This window comes from Octodon degus, unplaced genomic scaffold (genome assembly GCF_000260255.1).
Source record: "Octodon degus isolate 3935 unplaced genomic scaffold, OctDeg1.0 scaffold00198, whole genome shotgun sequence".
NCBI lineage: Eukaryota > Metazoa > Chordata > Mammalia > Rodentia > Octodontidae > Octodon > Octodon degus.
In genome coordinates this window covers 2,196,640-2,215,926 of record NW_004524774.1, presented here as the reverse complement: position 1 = coordinate 2,215,926, position 19,287 = coordinate 2,196,640, and the positions used below count along the sequence as shown (strand labels likewise).

Here is a 19,287-nt window from a genome sequence, read left to right as displayed (position 1 = left end):
ATGTAGGAAAGGTCAGATAAAGCAACTTATCCATCACCAGAGAAGGAATATCTTAGTTTGCCCCACATCAATGGACTAGAAATTTCACTGTGGTGCAGGGACCTTGAATTTTAGTTGGATTTATTCCCCTTCATGTAGCACATAAATGCTTTACCAAGTGGTCCTGGGTGATTACTATCTCTTGCTCACTTGGTTCAATCAGTACAATGTCACTGAGATAATGAACTAGTATGATACTTTATGGGAAAGATGATCAAGATACCTATACACTAAGTTGTGACACAGCTAGAAAATTACTATATTTCTGAGGCAGGAGAATAAGGCATTTTACTGGCCTTCAGTAAATTGTTTCTGATGGCCCTTGTGGACAGTTATCAAGAAAAAAGCATTTCAAAATCTATAGCTTCATACCACATACCAGATGTGTTAATCTACTCAAGCAAGGAAACCATACCTGTTATATCAAGTGCCACTGGTATCACCATTTTATTAAACTTATGGTAATCTATAATCATTCCCCACATCTGTCTGTGTTTTATTTAGGCTAAGTAGAAGAATGGGTTTGTAAATGAGGTTGTAATGAGAAGAACCACCCTGCATCTTTCAAGTCCTTGAGGGTGGTGCTAATCTTCACAATATTTTTTTATTTTTATTTTTTTGTTTTATTATTATCTCAGGTACATTCATCTCTAATGGCTTTTTTCCTGGCCTTTCCTATCATTACAGCTCTCATAACACAGGATGGGAAAACAATATGTGGAATTCTGCCAAGTACTAATTATATTCATCTCAATTATTCATTCTAAAACTGGAGAAATGACCATAGGTTGGATTTGGAAGTGTCAAACTCTGAGTCAAGCCATGGCTAAAACTCCATGATCACCTGATCTGCATGGCTCCATACTCTTAGAGGAGGGCTAGAATGATGATGTACATCTGCTAGAATCTGTTACTTTAAAATCAGTGTCTAGTGCTCTCCAGCAGGTCTGATCATTTCCTTTTTGTGAAATAATACTTGCCCTTGTAGAAGGGAAAATATGAAAGAAAAACTTATAGGAAAGCCTTTTAGTAGTTGTTTCGGGTCCTTTCTCTGGGAGACACAGCCTCTGTTCCATTCTAGAGGTTCCAGGTCTCTAAACTGGCTTTCCTAGAAATTGATTGAGAGACCATGGTTATCTGTTGCTATAATTTCAGGCTGAATTTTGTTAATTTGCCCTGAAATATTTCTTATATAAATCCAGTAAATATTTAGTAGGTTTTCTAACTACTTGACTTCAGAGAAAACCATAACTAATAAAAACAATATCTTTGCTGTCCATTATGGTATGTCCACCATCCACCTTGTCTTTGACAGCTAAACACTGTCAATTGGCTAATGACATTACAGGATGTAATAATACCCCTTGCATTTAGGTTTTCCTATTGAGCAGTTATGATCTCCACCACCATTTCTGGCATACTGAGAAGAACAGTTACTGCATTGTTCAAAGATGGTATTGTTCCCCTTGCAAACTTTTTTCAAGGTATTCATGTGGGGTACCAAATAAACTATTAGCACCTTGTGTACCTCCATGAGTTATAACATTAAATCCAGAATGTTTACATAATGGGCCCATATCAATAAACTCAGCCTGATCTACATTTATGTTTCTTCCACCATTATTGCAGATAATGCTTCTGCCCATTCCCCAGACCTTTGCTTATAAGAATTAAAAACCTCAGCAATTTCTATGGGAGTACAGAGTATTTCCTCACGCACTAATACTATATACCTCACCTTAGGAGGCTTTTGAGATGTGAGACTGTTTATAGGCCTAGAGGCTAAAGTCTGTGGTCAGGGTCCTGAGGACCTTGCTTGGTAACTACACCAGAGAGGATCATCACAGACCCCATAGGTAACACAGGATTACTATCCCTAGGTAGAGGTGGTAGGGCCAAATCACAGGGTGGGGGTAGAGTTGCTTTGGACTCACTGTGGGAAAATATCTTCCTGTGGCAAAATAATCTCAACAGAATTTAGGGAGTCAGTTTCCTTAGCTTCCTCAGGTTCCTGTGAAACATCTCACATCCAATTTATAAGATTCCATTCTTTTCCACTCAGCATGTTCCCTTAATTATAAATACATTTGGAAGGGTGAGCATTTAATTTGCACTGTAATTCAGCGAATCACACTAATAGAACTTGTGTTTGATTTTCAACAATTTCAGCCCCAGGGTAAAGGAAGGATTTTCCTTCAGAGCATACACGGAAGCATTTAGATTCTTTATGTATGTCTGGATCTAGGAATTTCAATCTTTGATCTCATTATTTCCCATTAGCAGTGTATTCAGAGTTGCTAAGAGCAAAAACACAGCATTATAAATTTCACTCTTCCAAAAAGCTCAAATGTATTGTATATAGAGTTACTAAGTTCCTTGTATCTCACCAGTGATGAGTTACCATAACCAAATAAATCTCTTTCGCTTATTACTGCAGATAGTTCACACTACGTACTATTAGTACATGCTACATCAATAAGAGAAAAGACCATGACAAGTTTAGGCATCATCAACTCAGCAGGAATCACTAAAGTAATATGAGAAAGTCGCCCTTACAATTCTGCTTCTCTAGAAACTGGAATCTAACTCTGCCTTTGCTTCTGAGGTAACAAAGTGGTAAACAATCTCCCAGGAAATTAGTTTCACATTTGTAACACATTGCAAACAATAATCAACACTACCTGCACAAAACTGCTTTAAGAGCCTATACAATACCAAACAATAGTACACTACTCAATTAAGTTGATTATGTGTTATTTTATTAGAAATAGGTAGGATCTACTGCCTAGATACGTTAAATTCTTTTACAGGAAAAGAAAGTATCTATTAATATGCCTAAAATTATTTCCAACTAAATGTAAATAAAAAAGATTGATTCCAAGTTTTATAAGCTGCCAGAAAGCAAAACAAATCTACAAGATGTTTTCTCCATTTTCAAAATTCTGTTAGTAGCAGAATGAGTTCTACAATGCTTCCTTGAAGTGAACCATGTGTAATGAACTCTTCTGTTATGGTGCAAGGACAGGCAGGGCCCAGCATGGTCTTACAAATAGTAAACCTAGATTTACGTACCAATTTGGACACCAAGATAGTGTTGTAGGTCTGCATAAATTATATTATCTCCTTAGGCATTTTTTTTCTATTTTGCAAATAGAACTAATAAAATCTAACTTCACAAACATAAGGAAAACACTTTATAAACTATGAACACACCAGTAGCCAAATGTGTGGACTATTGGCCATGGTTAATTTAACTTTCTGTATATACTACAGTGGTAATTTTTAAAAATATCTTTAATTTAAAATTAGTATCTCCATATAAATTTATTAACCCATGAAGGAAGGTGAATTGCTGGCTTACTTTGACAGAAACCAATACACTTTACATCTACAAATGATAAGAAATCTGATAATTAATTACATATTCAGTAGTCTTTCTGGCAAACACATGGCTTTATACTTGTGAGGAAAAAAAATCTCTCATTGTTTATAAAGAAAATTTATTAAGTAAAAGGTACATTGCCAGTAATCATGTCAAAAATATGTCCCCTCACTTAGAACATACTTATCCCACCGCATCCCTTCTGCCACTTTCGGAAGTATTTGGGAAGTTATTTTAGTCATTGTGTTTAGTTACACTATAATGGCCTCTTTGATGTCCTGAGTTGATTCAGTGTTTATATTTCATGGTCATTTTAACTTTTGGAAAGAGCTAAAAGTTGCATGGTACCATATCTGGAGAATAAGGTGGATACCGACACACTATAATGATTTTATTAGCCTGACTTTCCATTGCATGGCACTCAACAGCAGGACTCACAGCACTCTGTATTTTTCTTCATAAAGACACAAAAGAAGACATCTAGAGCTGCTTCAGAAAGTGGCAAGAATAATGTGCTAAGTATTTTGGAAGTGAAAGGGATTAATGACAATGTCTCTTCATTGTAATTTTAAAAAAACCAACTGAACAGCATACTTTTTAATCAGCCTCTGTACAATAGACAGTGGAGATACAATGTCAAATATCCATCCAAATATTATGAATGCTTGGACTAGTGAAGGTGAAAGAGAAATAAAACTGTAGGTTATAATCATCATATGAAGGTACAATGAGAAAATGGTTACCTGCAACCCAAGGAGAAAAGAATCACCAGAAACCAGCCAACATCATGATCATGGATGTCCCTTTTTCAAAACTACAACAAAATAAATTCCTTTGGTTTAAGCTACTCAAACTGTGGTATTCTTTTGCCAGCCCAAGCTGACCAATATGGTAACCAAAATACTTTGTTTCTCTGAGCATCAGTTTTCTTACCATAGCCTCAAGAGTCTGGACTAGATATCCTCTTACACTAGGTTTTTAAGTTTATATTGCGATAATCCATATCATTTTGTCTAAAAGTCAGTTAGGCACTATGAAATTTTTGGAGTACTTGCATACATCTATAGTGTTATGTCTTCATAGATTTTCTTTTGAATTATATATTTGAAAATTATATTGCCATAGACAGTAGTCATTTTTCCTCATGAATCATATTTTTGGTACAAAATTTTCCATATCACAATGAAACTAATCCTATGTTACTTCCTTTGTTACAATTTCTGGAGGAAATAGTTGGATGTGTTTCTTTGTATTTGGAGGGTAATGCCTAAAATATCCTCTGACTAATACAATGATTGCATTTGGATATGGTACCTTGTTGTAGCCATTCTACCATAAATAATGGTGAATGTTATAAATATAGCACAATTACATTATTGTGTTAATCCTAATGACTTATGTAAGATATGTAAAATTTTTAGTATAATGAACCCACATGTTTTCTTTAGTACCTTTCTATATTTCACATCTGTATTTAAGCATATCATTGTAATATATCATAAGGTGTATGTTATAGTTTTTTTCTAGTTCTCCCAAAGCCTCATGCAAGTCATGGGACAGAGGAAGCTTGAGGAGCAGCAAGTGGCTTGAGGGGCATGGCCAGAGGAATAGGGTGGGGCTTGAAAGGTGGGGCCAAAGGCTTGAACCCTTAAACTGGTAGTACTTGCTTCCCCAGGCCAGAGGCCTCTTTTGGGGGTGTGGAGTAGGTCATCCTAGACAACACAGCGTTCCAGCCTCTCCTGCAGAACCTGTAGAGCTGGGCAGTGGTATCTGCAATTGAAGCAGCCTGAGGCAGAGAGATGCTTAGAGAAGAAAGAGACGCTGACCCTCTTTCCTGAGTAAATGAGGCTCCAAGGTCTTGCTTCATAATTCAGGCTGTTTTAAACTATGAAACCTCCAGTAACTATGAGCTAAATAAACCTTTCCTTCCTTTGTTTTGAGTGTCGGGTTTTTGTCCCAGCAAGGAGAGAAGAGTATCTAAGACAGTAAATCTTTCTGTCCAAGTATACTGACTAGAAAATCATAATAAAAGCAAGGCATAATATTTAAAGGCAGGGGTAAAATGTTTCTGGTAAGAATACCAAAATTTAAATGAGCTGTGAATGAATTAAAAAGTACTGATAGAGTCAAGATATCCAAATCAGTGTACAAAAAGATCAATGTCTTCTTATAACTTCCTGCCAGCGTCACTACTTGTTTGTGATATGAACCAAATGTGCCAGACATTGTGATTTTCTTATTCATCTTCAAATATATTATGAAACTTCCTAGTTGTCTATCATCTAGTACCATTCTTTAACATTATAATTTTTTCAATTTATGCTAACATGAGTACACTGTATGTCATTTTATTTGACCTTGGAAAAATATATGAAAATAAACAAGGGTTAGTTCATTTCCTCATTTATAGATGAAGAAACTGAGGGTAAGAGAAGGCAAACACTTTAGCTATGAACACCTGTGTGGTGATTGACAAGGGGGAAGCTGAAATACTCTAAGCCCATAGTGCTCTACCCTCCTTATAATCACTTACCTTCATAAGCCTTAATACTATTATCCCTCAAAATCCTTCTGTTTCAAACTTACAAATACACCCAAAAACCAATGCTTCCTCTATCCTCTGAACTATTTTTCTGAATGGCTATTTTTACATTTATCAACTGGCCCCATGATGTCACATAATGTTCTATGTGTAGATTTCCTGGCTACTCAATCACATAATAAGCTTTTTGAGGTTTTTTGAGTATGTTTTGTATAGTTTTGATCCCTCTGTTTTTGTAGACCACTACATTTTTTCTTGTCTTTCTTTGTGCTGGCCTAGTACACCTTCACTTTTGGAACTCTTACCTTTGGCAACAGCATGCTTTAGGTCAAGACCAATCTGCCTTTGTCAGCACTCTTGATAGCCCTGGGAATAAAGGTACTTTGGCCTTAGACAATTAATGCTTTTGTAATCTATAGAAGGTTAATCTGTCTCTCTAATTAGAATGTGAATCAAATTGATGGAAAAGAGGAAGAAAGTAGTGGGAGCTGATGCAACCCAAGGCAACATTCTTAAAAGATTTGTCATTTATTTCTACTTTCTGAGTTTTGTGAATTGCCATTTTGCTGTTCTTTTCTTTTTTTTTTTCTTTTTTCTTTCTTTCTTTCTTTCTTTTTTTTTTTTGGATACTAGAATAGAACTCAAGACTTCATGCTTCCCAGGCAGGCACTATGCTGCTGATCTGGATGCTGGCTGTTCTTTGAAAGGCTAACTTCTTCAGCTTTCCCCAGTTTCTGGCTGAGATATTGAAGATCTTTCCAATAAATTCCATTTTTTGCTTGCATTAAGCAGAGCTCCTTTGTGTGGCATGCAAAAATAAATCTATATCTGATATAACCAGAAAGCACATAGGGAGTATTCAGTATATTTAAATGCTTTGTTTTTATGCAGATTATGTATGATATTCCCTGAAAACAAAAATAAATATGCTTGAAGTATAGAACTGCTATGGATGAGAATTTTTAATAACCCAAGCCAAATACAGGCAAAACTAACATCAGAAACATCGCTGAAATTATTTTTATTACAATTGAGCATACTGGTTTGGTAACTCACAATGTGAGGTTTCACTGATGAAATTAAAGTATTTTGTGGTGCGTTTAGTGCATGCAAAAATGATGGACTTGTGTTGGCAGCACATATACCTGTAATAATGATATTTTAGTATTGACTTGTTAGTTATGCTGTTTTTTAAATTTTTTCCAAATATCACAGCAGTAAACATCTGAGTTTTTACCTTACGCTAATACAAGCTACATCAGGTAAGTTTAACCGCTTACATCATGGCTCCCTTTTGACTAGTTGAGGAAATCATCACTAGAAAAATTTAAGTCAGTAACAGGCCTCACTCTTAAAGCATAACCAGTATTCTACATGTGTAATTTCCCTGCTAATTTTTAAAGAAAGAAACAGACAAAAATCAACCAAGCATTTCTTTATAAGTGAAATTTAACTAATCATGTATCAGTAGTTATCTAACTCTATTTTAAACAGGCTACATAAACTTAAGCTATTTCTATGTACTTCAATACATTTCTGTCATTCTAGACATTTACATTAGTCAGAAAACTTTGTATTCTCGGAACATCTTTTTAGTACTAGAGAGTAAGGGAATATCATGCATGTATATGATATTTCTTTTTATTAATGACAAGTGTTTCCCTGTAAATATTTCCCAAAGGATAAAATTCTACTGAAAACTGGAAGGGGGAATTTTAAAGTCTTTACTTCTTTGTCTTTTAAAACACCTATTACTACATGATAGTATTTCCCACAAGATTATTTTTTATTTCATTTGAAGTTCGCAAAAATCTTTGTGCTGAATCCTTTGAGCATATCTCTAGTGATAGATGTCAGATCAGCATTGTATGGAAGAACTTTTATTTGACAGGTAGGTGACAGGGAGAAACCTCTCTCCAAAATATAAGATGTAACTGCCAAATCCTTCTGTGAGATTGCTGCAATCTTTTGTTCTATTCTTGTATATAAATGCCTTATTCATTCTTGCTTCAAAGAAATCAGTTCATGTAATTAGAGTAACATGAAATGAAGACACTTAAAAATAAAAGGGCATACTTGTTCAAATTAAGTATATTTAAAATCTTTTTATATGAAATAAACATGAAATTTATATCTAATATAAAATTCTAATGACATTTTACTTATTTTTATCCTATAATTCTGGCTATGACTGATTCTAATTTATTACAAATACTGTCTTATTCTTCCTCACATTATCAAATAATTTTATATCTCCCAAACTTTTATAAGAGGAAACACAATGTTTTCTTGAGAAAACCTGATATTTTTGAATAATATTCTCTATTTTCTTTGTCTTTTGTCACAATTCCCCCCAAATCTATCAAGAATAAACAGAAATTCATCATTATCTTATCATATATCTTATTATCTATAAGTATTATTGATGTCTACTTAGGTTAAATTACAAGGATATAATAATTTTGATATATATTAAGATACTAGTCCATGAACATACACTGTACATCTGTTTAATGTATGAACATAAAAGAAATTCATTTCCATCCCTAGATAAAGGATCCCTATTTAATATACCTCAAGAACTAACCAAAGTTCTGAAATGTTTTCAGATGAGAGGGATAAAGATGAATGGTGAGATGTCAAAAAGAGACTGCTTGTTTTCAGATTTATTTTTATCTCTAGCTTCCTTCCTTACAGGCCTTCACCTCAGAATCTGTTGAGTATTCTCTCTATAACAGACTTATCCTTCTCTTGAATAAGGCAGTTTTGCCCTTGCCAAGAAATGGACACATACAATCACATTTGGGCCTCTTTGCTGCTTTGTTTACTTTTCACAAAAATTAAGGCTCAAAAAGTTACTGTGAACTGGCTTAATCAAAACAATAAAATAATTATCATTTGATTTTGTACCATTCTTGGTAATGCATTTAATAACCCGAATAAGCTTAGTAGCACTGCAATATTCAATAACGACTAATACAACATCCATAGAGTATAATAGACAAAGCATATTACAAAATAAATTTCTGGTTATTTCCCTCATTAAATATAGCTCCTCAAACATCCTTTTGGAAAAACATAAAATAAATATACAGGGATTGAAAACCAATTTTGCTCCCATTTTATAAAAGCCAAACAAAATTTTGGACTATGAATGCTGATAAGATATAACCCTCAAGAGCTAAATATCATACTACAAAAGAATCTGCATAGTGTTGAGACTTTTCCTACAATGAGATTTTTAAAAATGACTTAGTTTAATTTACCAACCATAAAATAAAGGCTTTTAATTTTTCATATTTGTAATGTTTAAATTTACATTAATCCTTCCTAGAGTCAACATTGTTTCTCTGAATTAGTAATTTAAAACATGATCTTACCTTACAAAGGAAGTTGATCTTAAAGCCCAAAGACTGGGCATTTCTTGAGCCTGAGTTCATGTAGTTTCCAACCAAAAGAACTAACTCTAAAAGTCGGTTAAAGCTTTCACTTTTCTTCAGTTCTTCACAAGCCAGAGTTACTGCTATGATGCTTGGTTTGATGTTGTTTACGTGTTCTTCAAACGTGAGCTTGAAAAGAATGCTATTGAGACGAGGCCGTAACATTTTCACTGAGCTCATCTGTAAGATAAAAAATCTTCTCTGAGAACACACATTTAAGTCATTTTATTTTATCTCTTTAAGTGAGAATAATTTCATAGACAATATTGTAAAATTTCTATACACAAAAATTCTGGGCTTCTGAAAATATTTTTGTTTCTTCCAAATGTTTTAAAGGAATATTTTAGTGAACTTTCCAAAACTGTTAGGTATTCATTTTTTTAAAAAAAATAAGTTAAATCACCCTTACACCATTAATAAAATATTATTGAAGCTGAAATGTTGCTGTATGTTAATTGCATATTCATGAGGCATCAATAATGTTCAAATTGCCAAAATCTGTCCTTAAGGTGAATTAGGCAAATTAAGAAATATAAAATTAAGTTGTTATTTGGTGAGCTCCAGAAAAAAGATGTACATGATGACAGAAAACATAATATTATAAATATATATATGTAAATATAAATAAAATTATCTATTACTATGCTCTTTGAAATCAGAGGACAAGCACAGAAAGAACATTTAATAACTTTTAAGCCAATGATTTCTATTAATAAAATATATTAAATATATATGTCCTAATGAATTTCACCTCCTTGATAGATGTTGACTTTAAATAATTCGGTAATTGTAAAAATCACATGAATTTATTTTCAAGTACATTTTTTAGGAATTATATGTTGGTTTTCTTCAAAACAGTTCAGCTGTGTTTCTAATTACTCACTTTAGAGTACTGGTACACATTCTATATTCTCTTTGATACAGTGTTTACAATAATAAATATTTTTAGTCTTTAATTTTCTATAGCTCCAAATTAACTAGCGTCTATTTTTCAAGTGAATTCTGTAAAGAAGTAGACACCCATGAACCTACATATGCACATTCATAATGAGAAAATATTACCCTAATTATATCTGTTTTTGCAGATATAGCTTCCTTTCTTATATATAAATGCTGAACACAAATTAGGTACTGCAATATCCTCAAATAATATGAAAATAATTTGATAACATAAACAAAAGTCTTTACGTCAAAAAGTACCCTTCAAAAGCAACAAATTAGCTGTCATTAGGGCACATTTGCTATAACATGGAAGCAAATCCCAGTATATAGTTTTTTTTCTTTGAAATGCATTTGCCCACCAGCCATGGTCATCTGCTTCTCCAGATGTGAACTTGTGCCTTTTATTAATTATTTCATTTTATATTTTGCATTTTACAGGTAGATATATAAAAAGTATGCAAGGAATATCTACCTGTTATATGGGTCTCATGTATTACTAATATTTTTAATGAAGATATTATTATATAAATTGATGTCTTTATTACTCACATGGTAAGTAGAAAACACCACCTATTTTTAAAAAGCTTACAATATAGCCTCAAACTCGTAACATAGATACTTTTAAACTATAGCTGGTGTTAAGATTAATACATGATTCTAGAAAGGTAAACAAAAATCAAGTTCTAGAGATGTTCTTCTGAAAATAAGAACTTTAACTCATAACTACAATTTTTAATAATGGTCTTCAAAGTAGATAAGATGTTAATGGAAAGGAGTATGTATGTGTTGTCTTCTATGGGGGTGTAAATAAACATATAAAACTGAAGACAGAGGATTTGGGAGGGAGGGGGAGAGACAGACAGACAGAGACAGATGTAAGAACATGTTTATAGGATAATTATATCAAAGTCTGTATCTCTGTGACTGTGCATGTCTTTTGGGATGTGTTTGTTTAAGCTTCTTTATAAATATCTGTATGCATTTTTCCACCCTTCTCTCTAACTCTGTTACTTTCTCCAAATTCTGTCTCACTTGACTTATCCTTTCTTATTACCAGTAACTGGCAATCTTGGCACTAAAGCATGTTTTGTGTAATTTTTATGTTTAAAAAATTTTGTCAGTCATCTTGATATGTAAAATGTCATAGAGTTAATTCTATCAAATAACAAGCTGCTAGTCAGGGTTTATAGAGGCATAGTTCACCAGGGTATCACTGGTCAAACAAAGGACTTAGGTAGCTGTAGAGGATCTTTTATTCTTATTTTAATTATACTATCACATGTTTTCATTCATTCATTATTATTATTATCCTGTTTGGGCTTTCTATTTCAACCCTGGCCTATAAATAAACAGAGTATGGATCTGGCTTTTTTATTTTTAATATCAGCTTCAAATGAATTATTGTGACCAAAAACATACTTTAATAAGAATAAACAATAATAATAACTATTATCATTTATTGAGTACTTTGTACCAGTCATTTTTGCCTATATGTATCATATATGTACTGGTTGATTTGATTCTCAAAATCACCGTAGGAGAAGGGTATTATCATCTGAAAATGAGGAAAGGTCATTTTGGATATCAGAGATATAGATTTGGACTCACACGCTCATTCTACAGATTCTAGACTCTTAAATTTATGGGAAAAAGGTAAAACAAAATTTCATAACCAAAGAACAGGAGAACAGCAATAGTTAATACATTACATTACAGTAGCTGCTCAGGATACAAGATGCAGACTCTTAACCACTATACTACACTCACTAGTTTGGAGCAGAAACTGTGAGTGATGGAGTGAGAGATCAGTGGCAACGAGGCCATGAGTAAGGTTTCAAATGGAGCTGAGAAACAGTTCATAAGGCAGAATGCTGAGATAAGGAAGACAGGGGAAGGGATGGAGACACAATTAAGGAAGGACTAATTGGATCTAGCAATTGACCAGTTGAAAGTGAAAAAATTCAAAACTGTGTCCTAGGTTGCAAGTTTGTAGTGAGGTAGAACAATGCTGGCATTTGCTAAAGGCAGAAAGAGGTGCTGATTTGGTGTGATTTACTATTTGTATGTTTGGTTTTCTTTTCAGGGACTTAGGGCAGATGAATTTGCTTCCCCTGATATACTCTAGGACACTAATCAGAGAAGAAGACAGTGGGGGCAGGTTGGGTGAAGTTTAGTAACAACTTCAATCAAACAGAACTCAATTTAGAATCTTTCATACGATCTGAATAACTTTCTGTAATTGAGGTTTCTCATCAACAAGGCAGGGAAAATTCGCATAAAAAAGTCTTGGGCCCAGAGTGATAGCTCAGTAGAATAAGCACTTTCCTGGCAAGTACAAGGGCCTGAGTTCAATCCCCAGTTCTGAAAAAAAAAAAAAAAGTCTTGTTCTAATAAATGGACAGGGGCCAAATTACTGACATGAAATATCCCATCTTTTTCAAGTCTCTGCTTTCTAGCATTGTGAGCAGTGAAGGGCAATAGCACAACAAATGAAAAATAACTTGTTTGTCACCAAAAACATTTATTATCATTTATTATTGAACATTTTCTCACATTCAAATACTACATTTCACTTCTAAAACTAACACAATTCACTCTTTATTAAGACTCCAAATCTTGGAGTGCTACTCAAATAATGGCTTGATCTGGAGAATTTCTTAGCATTGTCCTTTATTTTCCATGTTAAACATTCAAACTCAAATTTTATGTACTTTAAGGTTAGCTAACTGAAGGCTATTTAAATATTCTGCGTGACCCCCTAAGGCTCTACCCCTCTAGTCCTCTCATCACTAGTAAAAGGCTAACTTGATTATAGGAAAATAAAGCATACTTTCTTCACATATTGAATTTTTGGTATTGTCATGATATATGGAGGAATTTGGAAATACAGTCCTGGTGATTAGGAGAAGATAAGTATTAGCAGTTGGCAGAGTGGGGAGTTATCTGATGAGTTGCTTTGAGAAACAAGGTTATTGATTGAGAAGGTCCATATATAAAAAGAAAATGAGAAAAGAGTCAATGACTCAACCTCAAGGAGCACCTAATACAGGATCTCATCTATATTAGAAATTCAACTATGCATAGATTGATTCTAACAGGTCTCTTAAGATAACCATTTTCCTGAACCTTTCCCAAGAGGAACAGAGAGATTATCTACTGAACAAAATTCAGAGTTGATTGTAATATTTTATTCTCTCCAAAATAATGTGTTAAGTTGTGTAGTCAAAAAAGAAATGCTAGAGACCAGACTTTGTGTAACTGTTAGTACTGAATATTAATGTATCAGCTGTCAACCGGAGTTCAGAAAGAAGTAGTCTTTTACAAGACAGTTATAGCTTCTATTTGATCGGGCAAAATTTCTTCACCATTTGTTACCTACAAAGTTTGATACACGGCAGGTGGCAAACATGATAAGTGGCCAAAACACGAAATGATTATAAAATGAATAAATTAATATATTCATTCATACAAATAGGAACTACAATAACAGTAGAAAGATGGGTTAAGAACAAGATACATTGTTTGAAGAGGTATAATCACAGGATGATGTGAGAAAGAAGAGATACCTTAGGTAATGTTATTTGTTACCAGATGGGTCATTCCAGTGTACCACCCATAACAAATCTAAACCCATGCTTCCAGCATTACATAACTATTTCTAGGATGGAATTTAAGAGACAAACTTTTTTCTCTTAATTGTAGGACATAGAGAGAAAATGAAAATCTTTGCAAACTCTAGCTAGACACATGGTGAAAATCAACGTGGAAGACATAGACTTTAGATTTACAGAGACATGAGCTTAAACTAGAATTGTGTTATTCTAGCTATGTGAGCTGGTCTAAATTACCTTAGATATCTGAATCATTATTTCCTCATCCAAAAAAATAGATGTGTTAAATTTTCTATGTAGGTTACATTAAGAATTAAATAAGATACCATGTGAAACATTCCTGTCATAGTAACTGACACAATGTAAGCAATGGTCATTTTCGTCCTTACCTTTTTTATTTATACTCAGAAATTCCCAGTAGGAAGAAAACACATGTCTTTTGCTGTTCTCCCAAAGTTGAAGGAAAGGTTTTTATCATCCACAATTAAGGACTATGTGTCACCAGGGTTTAGTGGAGAACACAGTTGCTCATTATATGCTAAATGTGTTGTAAATAGCACATTGTGCTATATTAAGACTTTTTACATCCATAATGCAATCTTACTATTAGAAACATTATCATCAAAAATGTGTTCTTATGAAATTCAGAGACTATGAAGTAGGTCAAAAAATATGGGAACAGCTTTTGACAGGAGCCAGAAATCCCTACATATTCACCATATCATCAGTGTTTTCACAGTCTTAAGTGTGGATATTTTATCAGAGCAGGGTACACTGACAGATAACAGTTGAATCTCCATCAAAGGGATTGGGCAAATAAGGGAGTGCATCAGAAAACTAAGCTTAGAAATAATTGGAAGTACTGAAGTATCTCCAGCCACAGATATAAGTATTAAAAGGCTCATGTCTCATAAAAGCACTTGAGTGCACCTAAATGATACAGGTAAATATAACAAAAACTAGCTGAAATGTGCATTTGCCTTTCCTTCTGGTCCCTTGCAGTGTTTTACATGACTGCAATGCTTTGTTTCATAATTATTCCTGGAAGTGCTGTGGGATGCTGATCAGGGCACTGTATTACATAGGAGATTTATTTGTGTCATGCGGTGCTCATCCATCATATCATACCAAGCAACTCATGGTGTTTTTTTAGTTGATCTGCACTACGTTTTCAAAACAATGAATTGATAGGTGTAGCGAAAGTATATATGAGTTATTTCCCCAAAGAATTAGACATGGTTCTGTTATATAATTTGAATTTTATATTCTTCATATCTGTATAGCTAGTGAATATGAATCTAATACCACACTACCATAAGAATAGACATAAAAGGAAAAAAGCTGTGACTGCAAAAGTCATGTATGAATGAGCAGGAAAGAGCCACTGGCACTCCTATACTCACAGGTGATCTTTATGTTATTTTGATTGTCTTTCCACTTACACTATTTAAAAATACATATTTAGTGATAGACCGTTCTCAAAGAGAAAGTACACTAAGACGCAGGGGGTGGGGCTTGAGTGGGGAGGGAGAAGGAGTTCAAAAAGAATTAAGATGCATTGGACACATGTACAAATGCCACACAAGGAATGTAATTAATATGTACTGTAAATATGTACCAAACACAAAAACACAACAAAATAGAAAAAGAAGGATACCAAGAGATGAAGAGAAGGTAGAGGGAGAGAAGGACTGGGGATAAAAAAGGAATAATGATGTATTATGTACATGTGTCAAATTTCCATAAAAGAAATTGTGATATAAATATAAATATGTACTAATAATTTTTCTATGTACTACATTGCACTAAAGAAGTGATTATTAAGGTTTAGCCAAATTAATCAGTGTAGAATCATAACTAGGACATTAAAAAGTTTCAAATTTATGTAAAAAGAAAAATATGCCTTTAATGCCTGCCATATAGGAGCATAATTTAAACATGACTCTCTTCAAAATATAAATGTTAAGAATTCATTAGAATTAACAGATAAATTTACACTAATAGGATTCATTGCTGGATATTCAAACTAATTTTGTACCTGTTATTACAGTAAATACACATTTATGTGTTTATGTTAGATAGCTAGCAAAATTATCTACAAAAGTAAGATTCAGAATGACTATGACAAATTCTACCTGGATATATAGAAATAAAAGAGACATTTATGATTCTGTATTAAATAACATTCCAATATTCTTACTGACCATGACTTCCTCAAGGCCAAGACCTTTCCTACTCATTGATACTCCTTACACCAAATCTAGTTCCTGCCCTAGACAACATAATCACTAGGGTTTTGAAGCAAACCCATAGCCTACGTGCTATATGGAGTAGCTGGCACATGTTTATATATTACAAGTAATGAGAGATGAGCACCATAGTTAATGTGAGAATTGAAGTTCTGAATTAGTACTATGGTAAGTATACTCTACATAGGTAAAATAATGATGTGCTGACAGACAGAGAACATGTCCCCAAAGATAGTGATTTGGATAAATTATGCATCAAAAAACATCCACTTGTCTTTAGTCTGGAACAGAACACAATAACAATGTCTACCCCCAAAGATACTATAAACTAGAAAGAACCACATTAATAAGTCAAATAACGGGCCAGGGAGATAGCTCAGAAGTCTAAAATGCCTGCTTAAGCAAGCTGAGGCAAGTGCTCAGGGATGCCAGTTCGATCCCTGGCACCATATGCCAAACCAGCCCAGTCCCCAGGGTGGGCTGAGCAGGGCACAAAATAAGGTCAAATAACAATTTTAAAATATCCTTCTGAAAACAATACTTTGAGGCCAATAAAAAAGGCCATTAAAACTCTAGGAAGTAGTGATATATGAAATAAAAATAAGAGTACTCTTTTCTTTTTTATAACTTAATAAAAGGCAATCATTTTCAAAACTGATTAACATCCACAAAGCTACTATGAATATTCAATTTCAGGTGATTTTTAAACCTTGTTTTATGCAAAAGTTAATGGAAACAAATAATTTTTTGTGAGAATAGATTATTATGAGAATTTAATGAAATGAACAAGAATATAAATATAGGATTTGAGAATGAGTCATGGTAATTTTTGTTTACATCATCTCAAAATTAGTAAGCCAGCTTTTTCTCAGATAAAATGAATATACATCTAAATGTAAGAGCTAGCATTCATACATACAGGAAGAATGAAAATAGAAATAGGCAGGGCATTAACTATGAAAACACTCAATGCAAGGAGGTAAAATGAAAGATGTAATTATTTCCAATGAATATGGAAGCATGAAAATGATTCATATAAAGAGAAAAGAGGACATGGAATTTTCTACCCTAGCTAATTGTTTTTGATGATATGTAGGAGGAAACAAAAAGCTTTTAAGAATTTCCTTTCCAGCTGGTTAAGCTATCATGAATAGAGCTTATAAACTCTTATGAAGCTTTTAAAAAGTTAAAAAACACAGCAACTTTAGAGTTGACTTCCAAATACAGGAACAGATTCTCACCTCCCACCTTCATACATTCCTGTAAAAAAGAAACATTTCAATGTGCTGTCAGCAATATCACATAATCCACGCTTTTCATTTTAAAGATTTTCATGTACAAGACTCTCTTCTCTAGATTATACCTTAAGAATGTTTTAAGTGAAAAATATGGGTATTTTTGAAGTAAGAAAATAAAGTACTGGTTACTAAGAGAACTAATTAGTGCCTCCTTTTTCTTAGGAGATGTGTTAGTTTAATAGATACACACAGTATGGGTCTCGATCCCCTGTGCAACACAAGTGGGAATTTCCATAGCTCTGAGGTTTGAGAACAGCTGAGCTGCAAACACACTCTGAAGAGTTTAAAAGCTCCTGCTGGGGGTTCTAACTGCCAGAGATTTCATAGATCTGTGCTTTTCTTCCAGTAAAGATAGAGCACATAATTACAATGATGTGCTAAATTCAATTCTGTGGGAGGCAGGTTGGAAGACAAGTCAGTGGGAAGCTACGCAGACAATCTACCCCCCCATAGAAGCAGATTATTGATCACAGAAGGTATGGGAACTAGTATATCCCTCTTAACAGCAGGTCTGCCTCTAGACATAGCGAAGAGCTCTAGGTTTATATGGAGTTATCATAATTTGTTTTTCTTCTTTCTCTATCAAGCAAATTACATGTGATTCTAAGCAAACCCAAAGTGACTGCTAAAAAACCAAAAGGTTAGAGAAAGCTTAGCAGACCAATCACAGTATTGGATAAATTTTACCAACTTCATTGTTTATGGTTATCATTTGTGCATTAATCAATTTGGCAGAAAAAAATCTCATCTTGTATATGTTTACTACTGCTTGTTGAGATTTTGTTTTCATCATTTAGGAAGTTATATATAATAGCAAGTCTATGGGTAGGATTAGAGGAATAAATTCAGTAAAAATTATTTTTATTATTTAAAATGTCAGTGGAAGAGATAACCTGGTGTGGGAGCAAATACCTGTAATTGCAGCACTCAGTAGGCTGAGGCATGGAGATCACTGGGAGTTTAAGGCAAGCTTCGACTACACAGAGAAACCCTGTCCCCCAAAAAAGAATAGAAAAAAATGTTTCCAGAAAGGAGTTAAAATTCAGTGTTATTAAGTACCACATGGATATAGAATAAGAGGAAAGGAAAGAGTCTACTTGATTTTACATTCATAATACAACAAAAATTTGCTAGGTACAATATGAGAACACAATTAATATTATTCATCCACTGAAAGAACTTAATAACCTCACAAAGAAAAATTAAAACCATGGTAATTTCTCAAACAGAAAATTTAAAAAGTATTCTGAGTGATTCTAACAGAATTGAATGTTTAATAAATATATGAGATGGCTTCACTCACAAAACAATAATTTAAGTTAATACTTGAAGAACAAGGAGAGAAGGCACAAAATGTGCAAGGTTCCCAAGGCAGGAAACCGCACAGTGAAGTCACGTGTCTAAAAAATGGAGCACACTGTGCCTGAAGCATACAGAGCAGGAGACCAAGGAGGAAAGATGTGTAGGTATCAGATTAGACAGTGCCTTGTAGGTGATGATAAGGCTTTAGAGCTACAGGACATGACTAATATTTCAAGGAACTAAGTGATATGCTGCAACACAAAATTTACTGTACAGTGGGCCAGCCAAATTGCTAAACAGATTAAAGCACCTGCAAGCAGGTGCAGGAGCATGGGATTCGATCCCAGGGCCTGCCATGCTGGCCCCACCCCTGGGGCACACAGAAAGGGTGATTGAGACTGGGCTTGCTGGTGCATGCCTATAATCCCAGCTCTTGGGAGGCTGTAAACAGGTGGGTCACTATGAGTCACTAGTAGTTAGAC

At 33.9% G+C, this 19,287-nt stretch overlaps 1 protein-coding gene across 5 annotated transcripts in view; it reads right to left on the bottom strand.

The window, feature by feature from the left end:
- Diaph2 (diaphanous related formin 2) overlaps positions 1–19,287 on the bottom strand; it is an 890,957-nt gene that overhangs the window by 448,139 nt on the left and 423,531 nt on the right. For all 5 annotated transcript variants that reach the window (XM_023704632.1, XM_023704633.1, XM_004644436.2 and 2 more), the window contains one exon: positions 9,344–9,583. In XM_023704632.1, the coding sequence (XP_023560400.1) occupies positions 9,344–9,583 (240 nt within the window). The remainder of the gene's footprint in view (positions 1–9,343; positions 9,584–19,287) is intronic.